The 13,464-nt window shown below is 37.8% G+C and overlaps 1 protein-coding gene across 5 annotated transcripts; it reads left to right on the plus strand.

Moving 5' to 3' along the window:
* The first annotated feature begins 407 nt into the window (after window positions 1-407).
* Window positions 408-8,659, plus strand: LOC127454214 (nucleoside diphosphate-linked moiety X motif 17-like). Of its 5 annotated transcripts, none has more exons than XM_051721263.1 (9): window positions 408-706; window positions 1,119-1,194; window positions 1,794-1,910; window positions 2,041-2,224; window positions 2,459-2,484; window positions 7,103-7,195; window positions 7,374-7,472; window positions 7,877-8,013; window positions 8,121-8,659. In XM_051721263.1, exons 2-9 carry the CDS (start codon window positions 1,120-1,122, stop codon window positions 8,290-8,292), a joined length of 903 nt encoding a protein of 300 aa, XP_051577223.1. In that variant the 5' UTR covers window positions 408-706; window position 1,119; the 3' UTR covers window positions 8,293-8,659. The 5 variants fall into 5 exon arrangements, with proteins under 5 accessions (XP_051577223.1, XP_051577222.1, XP_051577220.1 ...); XM_051721262.1 differs by lacking the exon at window positions 408-706 and adding an exon at window positions 731-808; XM_051721260.1 differs by lacking the exon at window positions 408-706 and adding an exon at window positions 849-995.
* Window positions 8,660-13,464: the final 4,805 nt, after the last annotated feature.

Raw genomic sequence — 13,464 nt, forward strand, 5'->3', positions numbered from 1 at the left:
ATCTGATGAATCGTAACACCAAATCATCATTTAAAGTACAGTTTAATCCAGAAAATCCTAAATGAATCCATAAATGAATCCAGTTTGTATAGGATTTTATTGCGAGTGCCCTCTCTCTCGATTTAACACTTTGATAATAAAACCCTAGCTAAATAAGCAGACTTTTATTATAAAACATAATGCTTCGAGTTGGGTCGTTCACGAGGCTCATGAATATTAATTACGTAACTAGACGTTTGAATACAGTATGCCAGAGACTATTTAGCAGATCAGACCACTTCTAATAAAATGAATGGGAGAAAATGGAACGCTCAACGCCCAACGGTTCTGGAAAAGGAAGTCCCGCCCTACAGGTAAAAGAGCCAATCAGCTTTTCGATACGGAGATCGCGCATGCACATTAGCTGGAACAGCCTGAAAAATAGCATTTTTAAGCGTGACCTGGGCTAAAGAAGCACAATGTATGATACAGTTGTTGTCAGATTTTACTGCTGATTTGAAACATGTTTTTTTTTTTTTTATATATATATTAATCATGACCAAACGTTTGGGAGATTCCGGTCTTTCCCCTTTCAAGTAGCTAGGAGCTGTACTTTTATGTCGCTTGTTTACATAGAAAATAGTTGCCCAGGAGCGTTCCAAAGATTGCCGACGAGTGGACTGACCTGTCTTAAAAGGAATTAGGAGTATGCCTACCTGATTTGAAGGTGTATGAATGAATTATTAACTCATAATATATGAATATTAATGTAGTTGTATGACTGGATGCACTAGGAAGGTTATCAAGCAAAGTCTGCGCAACTGTTGAGGTAAACCTTACAAGGCTATAAACAGACTTTTATTTTAAAATATCAGAAGCCACTTCCGGGGGCGATCGGTTCGAATGTTGTTATTGTCTGGGCTGAAGTTTAGGTTGAAACTGGACCGCATGAGTGTGTTTCTTCTGTAAACTGTTAATCCTGCGCTCTAATGAGCTCCTAGTTAGTGTAATTTGAAGTAATTGACCCTGATTAAAATTATAATATGTAATGCAGTATGGATAATGTAAAATTACAATGTGACATATCAAATAATGAATGAAAGCAGGCGATGATCATATTCTGTAATTATGTCACACAGTATGGAGAAAGTCCGAAAAATTCTGGTGTATCTGTCCAAGGAAAACGCTGCTCCGCAGTGCGCGCGATTCGTGCAGGTCAGCTGGGCTCACATGTGTTTAAAACTACCAAAGATAATAATTATCAATATAAACATTTTGAATAATTATCTTAGTTTAAAACAATGACATATAACAAACATAAATGTTATAATTTACAATAATAATAATATGCATTTAATATATATCATATAATGTTATATCCATACTCTGTGTTTATAATAGTCTGTGTTTACAACAGTCATGTGTTATAAACTTCAATATAACATAGTCATAACATATAATGCATGAACTGCAGCTCAGCTCTGTGTGTGTGTGTAGGTTTAATACCTATAAGTTGTTATACTACTTGTTACACTTATATAAGAAAAAAATCTAAATGTACATAAGTCTATATATAAATCTAAATTATAATAAAATTATATAAAGCTCCCTTTAGGGACAAGAAAAACAACATAATATAGATATTAGGGTTACTTAGGGCCAGGGTTAGGGTTAGTCTGTAGTAATTTGAAGGTTTAGGAGTAGGGATAGGGGATAGAAAATGTATGATATAGTAATATAATAATAACAGTAGAAGTCAAAGGAAAGTACTCACCATGATAGAAATACAAACATGTATGTGTCTTTTCGTCCAGAGCATAACTGGACACTTTGTAGGGAGTATTGAGGACCAGGCGACAGTGAGCTGTTCTCTGGAGAATAACAGATTTGTTTTATGTGACCGGCTGTGTGATGGGGGCGTTCCTCTAAAGGTGAGGTCACATACTGAACTTATGTTACTGCCATTACAGTTATGACATGATGTGTGAAGAAAAGGTTGAATTTAACCAAGGCTCTTTTTTTTTTTTTTCATGGTTGACCAAACTCATTATCTGACCCTAGAGGGCGCCGTTTTGCCCCATCAAATACCTGTCAGACTCAGAGGCAGCCTCCCTGGCCCCAGATACCCTCACCCGCGGAGTAGACGTGGGTGTTGCTGTGCTGCTGCAGTCAGCCAATGAGAAACTGTTGCTAACGCGACGCTCCTCCAGCCTCCGAATCTTCCCCAATGTTTGGGTTCCACCCGGTGAGTGTGTTATACCGCACTGACCCAAATGCCAGCTCAGGTTCTGAGGACTATGTTTTAAAGTTATTTTCATGTATTTTCTTTGTTAATCTAATCTCAGAACCTGACTTTGTAAGATCCATCAGGGATAATAGTGTTATCAGATGGAAATAAAAGAGTCACAGAAATGTGGCCAGCATGTATGTGGCAAAGCTGTGCTGTTCAGGACTCATGGATATTATTTTCTTTGTTCAGGTGGCCATGTGGAGCTGGATGAAAAGGTACCTGCCAGATTACATAAATAGGAATGTCAAGCGGTGAATCACAAACAAATATAATCAAGTAATTTGTGTCTCCACTCTTAATATTTTCTTTAATACTTCTTAATAATAAATAAAAATGAATATAAAGGTAGTTTTACTATAGTAATATTGTAGGAACCATGTTTTTTGCTGGAAACCATAGATTTGATACAATTAACTATGGTGTAACTACAGTAATATAGTAACCATGGTTAATTTTGTGGTTACTATGATTTTACTACAAAATACCATGGTGATACTATGGTTACTGTTGTTAAAACATGGTTATTTTTTATGTAAGGGTTAGGTTTGCATGGGTTGGTGTAGCATCTACAGTTGAAGTCAGAAGTTTACATACACTTAGATTGAAGTCATTAAAACAATTTTTTTAACCACTCCACAGATTTAATATAAGCAAACTATAGTTTTGGCAAGTCCGTTAGGACATCTACTTTTTTCCAAACAATTGTTTAAAGACAGATTGTTTCACTTTTAATTTACTATATCACAATTTCAGTGGGTCAGAAGTTTACATACACTAAGTTAACTGTGCCTTTAAGCAGCTTGAAAAATTCCAGAAAATGATGTCAAGCCTTTAGGCAATTAGCTTCTGATAGGCTAATTGGCATCAATTGGAGGTGTACCTGTGAATGTATTTTAAGGCCTACCTTCAAACTCAGTGCCTGTTTGCTTGACATCATGGGAAAATCAAAGCAACTGTATATCCACAATAAAACAAGTCCTATATTGACATAACCTGAAAGGCTGCTCAGCAAGGATGAAGCCACTGCTCCAAAACCACCATAAATAAGCCAAATTACAGTTTGCAAGTGCACATGGGTACAAAGAGCTTACTTTTTGGAGAAATTTCCTCTGGTCTGATAAAACAAAGATTGAACTCTTTGGCCATCATGACTATTGTTATGTTTGGAGGGAAAAGGGTGAGGCTTGCAAGCCGAAGAACACCATCCCAACCGTGAAGCATGGGGGTGGCAGCATCATGTTGTGGGGGTGCTTTGCTGCAGGAGGGACTGGTGCACTTCACAAAATATATGGCATCATATGGAAGGAAAATTATGTAGATATATTGAAGCAACATCTCAAGACATCAGCCATGAAGTTAAAGCTTGGTCAAAAATGGGTCTTCCAAATGGACAGTGACCCCAAGCATACCTCAAAAGTTGTGGCAAAATGGCTTAAGGACAACAAAGTCAAGGTATTGGAGTGACCACAACAAAGCCCTGACCTCAAACCGATAGAAAATTTGTGGGCAGAACAGAAAAAGCATGTGCGAGCAAGGAGGCCTACAAACCTGACTCAGTTACACCAGTTCTGTCAGGAGGAATGGGCCAAAATTCCAGCATCTTATTGTGAGAAGCTTGTGGAAGGCTACCCAAAACATTTGACCCAAGTTAAACAATTTAAAAGCAATGCTACCAAATACTAAAGTGTATGTAAACTTCTGACCCACTGGGAATGTGATTAAAGAGCCCATATTATGCTAATTTACAGGTTCATAATTTTATTTTGGGGGTCTACTAGAATAGGTTTATATGCTTTAATGTTAAAAAAAACATTATTTTCTCATACTGTACATTGCTGCAGCCACTCTTTTCCCTCTCTGGTTGAAATGCTCTGATTTAGCTCCTGTCTCTTTAAAGCCCCCCTTTCTGAAAAGCCCAGTCTGCTCTGATTGGTCAGCTGTTCCAGTCTGTTGTGATTGGTCAACCGCTTAGAGCGTGTGTCGGAAATGTAACGGCCCTTACCATAACCGAGTTTCAGGCTTCCTGAGCAGCTGAAACACTATTGTAACTATGGTAACAATGGCGTCGGTTTTTGCCGTACCAGTTTGAGCCCAAGTCTGATAATGAAGTTTGGAAGAACAAGCTGATTGACCGAAATCACCTTCGCAAGCACGACTTGAGCAGGACGTTTCACAGTGGTAAATTTTAATTTTGTAGCTTTCTTACTAGTACATTGTTGATTATTGTGAACCTAACAAAGCTTCAAGTAAAAGATATGTAGTACATCTAAGTTAGTCATCTTTTGCTGGAATGGGTGTAGCTGAACTTTTTTCACCAGAGCTATGAATGGAGAACAGAGGCTTACTCCCGATTAGTGAGCAAGTTAGCTGTGGACTACCATTCCTAGCGGCCGTAACATTACAGCTTGTAATTATAAGTAAACCTCCACACTTTACCACCAATAAAGACTCTTGAGGTCGACCATTTTGTTACACAGTTTTGTGTAAAAGCCGGCCCACAGCTGAATAGTAAACCCTTACCAAAACAATATCATTAGCTAGCAGGTTAGCAGAGGCCTACAGCTGTGCACTGGGTGTGCACCATAGCTACAACACAAAACTCTGCATTTGAACTCTCGGTAGCAGATAAATCCACAAATAATCAAACATACTTACAGGTTGTGATCCTGAAGCGCCAGATTGTCCCAACAAAGTGGGAACTGCACCATCTTTCAGGAGTAACCGACTTGAAAATCCGGCATTGGTTGTGGTTGTACTGCTGAGGAATAGTGGTCAATACATTTTAACCACTGATACTTCAATTTGTCTGCCTTTGGAAGTCCAAACAAAGAGGTTTTGCTTTCGCAGTGAAGAAAACAGCATCTTCTCGACATGGCGACAACACTAACCCAACTCATCCTGGCCTTAGCTATAACTACCTTTGTTTGAGGGCAGGCCAAAATAGCATTTAGGTGGGCATTATGCAGATGTGTTACATAGTGACGTAGATACTTTACGGAACAAATGGTTGGACTACAAACCAGCCGTTTTGTATAGCTCAGGAGCAGTGTTGTCTTTGGGAGAGAATAACTCCCTTTTGCTTTGTAACTTTGCAGACCTTTTACATGCACAAACAGCTATATTACACACTAAAGGAAAGGTAAAATCCCAAAAAGCATAATAGGGCCTCTTTAGAGAAATAAAAGCTGAAATCATTCTCATATTATTATTCTGACATTTCACATTCTTAAAGTAGTGATCCTAACTGACCTAAGACAGAGAATGTTTTCTAAGATTAAATGTCAGGAACTGTGAAAAACAGAGTTTAAATGTATTTGGCTGCAGCGTATGTATACTTCTGACTTCAACTGTACTATTATTTGTACCAGGGTTGGGGTGCAAATAATATTTGCCACTATTTGCACTAGGTTGTAAATAGCATCTACCTTTATTTGCACCAGGGTGCATTTTTTTTTTAAATAATAAAAGTCTAAAACCACTAGTGAAATGCTTCTATATGCTTTATTATTTTCTAATGTAATATTAATTAAAAAAAAGACAAGTGATATCATGAGTATAAAAATTAAAGTTAAATGGATAGTTCACCCCAAAATGAAAATGCTCTTATCATTTACTCACCATAATGCCATCCCAGATGTGTTTGATTTACCTTTTTCTGCTGAACAGAAGCGAAGAGCTTTAGAAGAATATTTCAGCTCTGTAGGTCCTTGCAATGCAAGTGAATGGGTACCAAAATTTTGAAGTATAAAAGTAATCCATTAGACTACCTAGTAGTTAAATCTATATCTTCAAAAGCAATATGATAAGTGTGTGTGAGAAACAGATCAATATTTAAGTCAGTTTTTACCATAAATTCTCCACTGCCCAGTAGGTTGCGATATGCACAAAGAATGCAAATCACCAAAGACAAAAGAAGAAGAATGTGGAAGTGGAGATTTATAGTAAAAAAAAAAGGACTTAGATCTGTTTCTCACCCACACCTCTCATATCACTTCAGAAGATATAGATTCAACCACTGGAGTCTTACGGGTTACTTTTATGCTGCCTTTGTGTCCTTTTGGAGCTTTAAAATTTTGGTACCCATTCACTTGCATTATGAGGACCTAAAGAGCTCAAATATTCTTCTAAAAATCTTTGGGTTCTGCAGAAGAAAGAAAGTCTTACACATCTGGGATGGCATTAGGGTGAGTAAATAATGAGATAATTTTTATTTTTGGGTGAACTATCCCTTTAAATTGACATTTACCTGAATTTTTCTTACTCTCTCTTAGTTTTTTGTTTTGTTTGTTTTTTGGCATGCCAAATAATACTGTAATTCAATAATAATATAATAATAAAATAATACCCCTTCCTGACAGCATGAACTCGATGGAGCTGGCATGGACTTCATAAAACCTGATGACTGTTCCAATGAGCATATTGTGTGCTTCAGAGGAAACAAGAAAACCTGAACTTTTGTTCAAAAGTGTTAACATGGCTTACATTTGATTAGTGACCTAGAAATAGTGCAGAATCTTAAATATTTCTACATTTTTTGTCAACTTTATTTAAAAAAGTGTTCAAAAACTTTCAGATTACTTACATGTTTAAATTGGGAAAAAATAGATTTTTAATGTTGTCTCATAGTTTTGACCTCACTATATATTTATATATATCATTTATATATTTGAATTTTTTTCTAAGTTATTTTATGTAAATATAATATGCTAGTGAGCCTTTGAATTAGCAAGAGTGTAACAGTGAATCAGCTGACAACTGAATGAGTTTAATGAATGAATGGTCCCATGGCTTAGTGATTTCTTTCTTTCTGTGTTTGTGTATGTTTAACTGTAGCTGTTGGACGCAGGACTCAGGGAGCTGCAGGAAGAGACCGGATTAAAACTGAGTCCTGATGAGATCTCCTCTCATCTGCTCGGCCTGTGGGAGGTGTGTGTTTACAACAGAATGTTTTTGGGAGGTTTTAATCATTAGCAGTAATCTGTTGGACTCAGATGGCTCAATGTAAATGCAATCAAACCAATAAAGGGTTTACTAACACATTTACAAAACAGCCAGATGTTTCAAATGCTTTATTTTATGTATTGCTCACGAATTCTATGTCCAGTCGGTGTATCCGCCCATGTTATCCAGAGGACTGCCTCAGAGACATCACATTGTGTTATACATACTTCTGAAGAGCTCTCAATCACACCTGCAGCTCCAGGTACTGCTTTGAAATATCAACAGAAAAACGCTTCAGCCACTTTTAGATACTTAAGCCTACACTTTCTTGTAAAAGTTTGTGAAACATCTCCGTATTTAATGTGATGAACTACACCAATGTGAGGACCCTGTGTGAACTAGAAGGGAACTGATTTCATACTGTACATCCACTAAAAATCTCCTTGAAACAAGTTGGTTAAAAGTAATGGTACAAATGGCTCAGTAAAGGTCTGATAAAAGGTTTAGCATAGTTTGTTTGCAGATGCCACTTGGTTTGATAAATTGTATTTAATACAATGAAAGAGGTTTTTTCAGTGTTAAGTGTCCTAAAGTGTCCAAATAACTGCTGATTTAGGTTAGAATTGTTTCACATGTGTTGTAAAGGTCTCTCTTCTCTTATCTCAGGCCTGTTTGAGGCCAGATCCTACTGAAGTCAGTGGGTGTGTTTGGGTTGATGCAGTTCTGGTTAAAGCTGTAGTATCTGCTGTGGATGGCAAGGAAGATTCTGTTCAAATACCAGCTGAACTTGCAAAGACCATCAGGTATCGAGAACATCCATTGAGATTCTTCAGTAACCTTATAACATGGACTGAATAATCATTTGTAGTATTGATTAAGTGTGTGTTTTCTGTGTGTTGCTTGCTATCAGCGTGACAGAGGTGTCTTCACACGGTGAGCTAAGTGACACCTCGCTGCCTTTTTCTCTGTTCTGTAACCGAGCCCCGGCCCATGGCGAGGACATAGAGCGAGTCAGCACTGGAACCAAATTTGCCTTAGAACTCTGGTTAAAAACACTGGAGCCTCATGCTGAGATGGGTTAACTGCACCTCTCTTGGCATTCTTCTGTTTATGTACACGAACATTTAACCAGTGCCTTTATGAAGACAACACCCTCTGTTGGACTGGAGCTACTTCAGCAACTCAAATGAACATTTAAATCAAACTTTTGTCTTAAGCAAAACAGCAGTTCTGTCAGTCATGGAATAACAGGTGTTATTACAATATGGTTTTATAATTATCAAAATGTTTCCTTAGTCTGACTTTGATGTCAGACCTACAGGTTTTTAACATGCATTTTCTTTTGAATTGTAAGAAACAGCAATGTCTCTGTCTACCACAAGTGGGTGGTAGAAACTGTGGAAACCTCTGTTAAAGCTTGGAAATTAAAATTTATTCAATACGTTACAATAGTTTATAATTACTTGTATCCACAAACTTATATTCACAGTTTTCCTGACCAACCACTGGGCGGCGCTATGATGATTCTGATTGCCTCTGGACAGTTTTGTGGTTCTGGCCTCCTTAAGAAGCAATGTAAAAATTACAGATACAAGCAATCCAAGCAGAGAACAACAACTATTTACTTGGTGTTACTTAGAGTAAAAATAAGGTCAGGCTCAACTTGTGCAGTTGTTGGCTGTCACAACAACTTGAAGTAGTTAATAATATCAACGTAACTAACCTCACTTGGGTGAGGCATTGTCAAAAGATGGTCATCGCGACTTTGTAAAGTGTTGGCACTATTGAGCCACATGTTTTTTATTTGAGAATTTATACAAATTTAGTATGCTAAACATCACATTATCGGCTAAAAACACACGAAAAACTAAACCAGGATTCCGTTATGAATTGTGAAACATCCGCTTTCAGGAAAAATGTGGATAGGTACACAACTTTGTCTTAAAGGTGCACTGGGTATTGTTTTCGACTTTAACCAGTTAAGCTTGGATTGTGTCGTTTTAAAGCCTGGAAGCTCTACTTTATAATGCATGTACAGTACTGTAGACATTATGACCAAAACTGAACAAGTGCTTTGAAATTTGCAGACAAATCAGAAGTGATTTTTGGATAATTTATTAATAAATTTGCACTGTACATATTATTGTAATCGGTAAAAACATCAAACTGTTCAAATAGCCATGTCATATGTCATTGGAAAGCTCTCAAAGAGTAGAATACAATGTGGAGTTAATAAACAGAGGTTTGGGAGGAGCATGTTAATTTTAATCTGACAAATCACAGCCCACGAGTAGGAGTATATAAGCCGCTGCTTACCTGCTTCCCATGACAATTCTCCTGACATGACAGTCTTTCCAACATTGGCCCCGCCCTTCCACAACAGAACCATGCAACGTCCTATTACTCCACTTGAAGCATTCGACCTCCTCATCAGATAACAAAGCCATCTTATCACAATCATTATGTTATTCAACAGAAGCTGCCGCAGCAGCTCACTATTTTCAGACATCGTAATATGGCGGCTGCCAATTTAACGCAGTAGGTGGGTTTTCTACTCTGCCTTTCTCCCTTTCTAGCCATTACTCACTGAAGAAGATACAATGCATCAAGGCTGCCTCCTCAAGACCGGCCACTGCTTCACCGTATACCAGTGCTACCATTTCATAAGGCCGTGCTCAGGTCCTTTCATCGTAACTGTCCCCATTCATTCCCACGCGCCTGATTGTTTTATTCCCATTCTAGCGCACAGGTGGTTCCTCTTAGCTTAATTGCTGCGCTTCAGCTGTCTCTCTCACTCTCTCCCAACTCCTGAGAAAACTCCTCACGCACTGTTGCTTGAAGAGCCCAGTGTGAAAGCTGGAGGAGCTGAACACGCAGCACCAGCTGAGGCCTGGGCTCTGATTCTCCGGGGATCGAGCAGAGTACTTCCTCACAAAACTATCACCATGCGATGCATTACCTATGCAAAACACATCTCGTACAGCAGGTGACAGTCATACTCCTAAGGAGTGAATGGCCAAAAGTGAATCCGTCAATAATGATTGTTCCTGTTAGGGTTTCCAATCGATTCTCCCCACACAGTGATGCACCCACTGAGAATCATGTTGAAAGAGCCCTAATAATTGGTGATTCTATTGTAAGGAACGTGGAAATAGAGACTCCAGCCACTATTGTTAAATGCATTTCCGGGGCTCGAGCGTCTGAGATCAGATCAAATTTACAAGTGCTGGCTAATGCTAAATGTATATTTTCTAAAAAATTGTATTCATGTCGGCACTAATGATGTCCAGCTTTGCCAGTCGGAGATCACTAAAGATAATGTTAAAGAGGTGTGTGAACTTGCAAAAACGATGTCAGACACTGTAATGTGCTCTGGCCCCCTCCCTGCTCGTTGTGGTGATGAGGTTTATAGTAGATTAGTGTCACTGAATGGCTGGATGTCTGAGTGGTGTCTGGAGAATAGCATAGGATTTATAGACAATTGGAAGAATTTTTGGGGTAGATCTGACTTGCTAAAGAGAGATGGACTCTACCTCCAGGGAAGGTGCCGCTCTCCTCTCTAGTAATTTGGCTCATAGTCTTAATAATGATAATATCTGACTAACTGGGGCCCAGGTCAGGATGCAGACAAACTGGTTAATCCGAACGTCTGCTAGCTGCCTTGAGACGTCACAAAGGTCACATAAACTACAACACATAGAGACTGTATCACCTAGATATCAAATAGAGACTGTGTCTGCTCCCCTAACTACCAAACACAAAACTCTCACTAAATCATTTAGAAAACATTTGATTAAGGTCAAAAAAAAAAAAAAAAAAAAAAAACAATTAAAGATAAACATCATATGAAGGTAGGGCTACTAAACATTAGTTTATTAGTTTATTAGTACTTCTAGCAAAGTACTAATTGTAAATTAAATTATTACAGATCATAGTTTGGATGCACTCTGTTCGACTGAAACCTGGCTTAAACCGAATGAATATATTAGTTTAAATGAATCTACTCCCACAGGTTATTGTTATAAACATGAGCCTCATCTGAAGGGTTGAGGAGGAGGTGTTGCTACAATTTACAGTGAAATTTTTGGTGTTACTCAGAGTACAGGATATAAATTTAAGTCTTTTGAACTAATAATGCATAATGTGACACCATCAGATATAAATAAAAAAAATCTCTGTCATCTTTTGCCCTCGCTACAGTATATAGATCACCCGGGCCTTATTCTGATTTGGTGTATTTGCTAATTTTTGATCACATTTTGAAGTTACTGTAGATAGAGCTTTAATTGTTGGTGACCAACATTCACATAGATAATTAAAATGACTCATTGGGATTAGCATTTATCGATATTCTCAACTCTCTTGGAGTCAGACAAAATGTGACAGGACCAACTCATCGACATAATCATACGCTAGATTTAATTCTGTCATATGGAGTTGATGTTGATTCTATAGAAATTCTTCCGCAGAGCGATGACATATCAGATCATTACCTTGTATGCTGCGATCAGCTAATGTTACTCGATCTACAGCACACTATTGTTCAGGTAGAACTTTTCTTTCGACTGCTAAAGATAGCTTCACTAATAATCTTCCAGATATATCTCATACACTCAGTAAGCCACAAAGTCTAGAAGTACTTGATGAAAAAACAGAAAATATAAATACAGTCTTCTCTAGCACTCTTGATAGTGTCAACCCCCTTCGATTAAAGAAAAAAGCCCCGCACCATGGTACAATAATCATACTCATGCTCTCAAAGAGCAGCTCTGAAAATGGAGTGCAAGTGGAAGAATACAAAATTAGAGGTATTTCGCGGTGCATGGAAGGATAGTGTAACTACAGACAGGCACTAAAAGCTGCCAGGTCAGCATATTTTTGCAAACTCAGAAAATAACCACAACAATCCTAGGTGGTTAGGAATAAAGCCTCAACTAAACCAGATATTCTGTGGCAGCACAAGAGTAATGACTTCATGAATTTCTTTATTGATAAAATTGAAATAATCAGAAATAAAATTGGAATGATGCAATCACCTGTCACAGTACCTCAGAAAACAGTGTCTCATAATTTTCCTCGCGTGCAACTTCAATCCTTCGCTGTCATAGTTCATGAAGAGCTAACAAAACTTATCGAAACATCAAAAGCCACAAAATGTATGTTAGATCCAATACCAGCTAAGCACTTAAAAGTATTCCCTGTAATCTCAGAACCTCTACTTAATTTTATTAACTCCTTGCTATCCTTAGGACATGTTCCAAGAAACTTTAAAATGGCAGTTATCAAACCGCTTATTAAGAAGCCACTTTTTTTTTTCCTCCATATTTTGAAAGTGAATGGTGACCGAGACTGTCAGTCCCTAACATTCTGTCTAACATATTTTGTGTTCCACATAATACAAAGGGTCACACGGTATGGAACAACATGAGGGTAGGGAAATGATGACAAAATATTATATTATGGCTGAGCTGTAACTAAAGGGATAGTTCACCCAAAAATGAAAATTCTCTCATCATTTACTCACCCTCATGCCATCACAGATATGGATTACTTCCTATCTTCTGCAGAACACAAACTAAGATTTGTAGAAGAATATTTCAGCTCTGTAGGCCAAAAAGTTGATGCTCCAAAAAGCACATAAAGGCAGCATAAAAATAATCCATAAAACTCCAGTAGTTAAATCCATATCTTCAGAAGTGATATGATAGGTGTGGGTGAGAACCAGATCAATATTTAAGTAATTTTTACACTTTAAGCATTTACACTTGCTAGACATTCTTCTCCCTGCCCAGCAGGGGGTGATATGCAGAGAAGAATGTGAATCACCAAAAACACTTTTTCTCATACTCGCATTCTCATATCACATCGCTTCTGAAGATACTGATTTAACCACCGGAGTCTTATGGATTACTTTTATGCTGACTTATGTGATTTTGTTTAGCTTTAAAATGTTGGCACCCATTCACTTGCATTGTATGGACCTACAGAGCTGAGAAAGTCTTCAAAAAATCTTCAATTGAGTTCAGCAGATGAAAGAAAGTCATACACATCTGGAATGGCATGAGGGTAAGTAAATGATGAGAATTTAAATTTTTGGGTGAGCTATCCCTTTAAGGGCTCTTTTCAGATCCGGATGAATTTGTCAATGAGAAGAGCGGTTTGGAAACATTTCTAGCAATTATTACGGTGAAAGCGTGAAAATGTCCCACAAGGACATTATATATAATTCTGAAATACAAACCAAAGCAAGATCA

The sequence above is a fragment of the Myxocyprinus asiaticus genome, chromosome 16 (assembly GCF_019703515.2).
Source record: "Myxocyprinus asiaticus isolate MX2 ecotype Aquarium Trade chromosome 16, UBuf_Myxa_2, whole genome shotgun sequence".
Lineage (NCBI taxonomy): Eukaryota > Metazoa > Chordata > Actinopteri > Cypriniformes > Catostomidae > Myxocyprinus > Myxocyprinus asiaticus.

Excerpts from the sequence above, each read along its gene's own strand:
- LOC127454214 (XM_051721259.1), top strand. Across the intron at positions 2,225-2,458 it reads CAATGTTTGGGTTCCACCCG|GTGGCCATGTGGAGCTGGAT; the intron begins GTGAGTGTGTTA and ends TTCTTTGTTCAG. Across the intron at positions 7,473-7,876 it reads AATCACACCTGCAGCTCCAG|GCCTGTTTGAGGCCAGATCC; the intron begins GTACTGCTTTGA and ends CTCTTATCTCAG.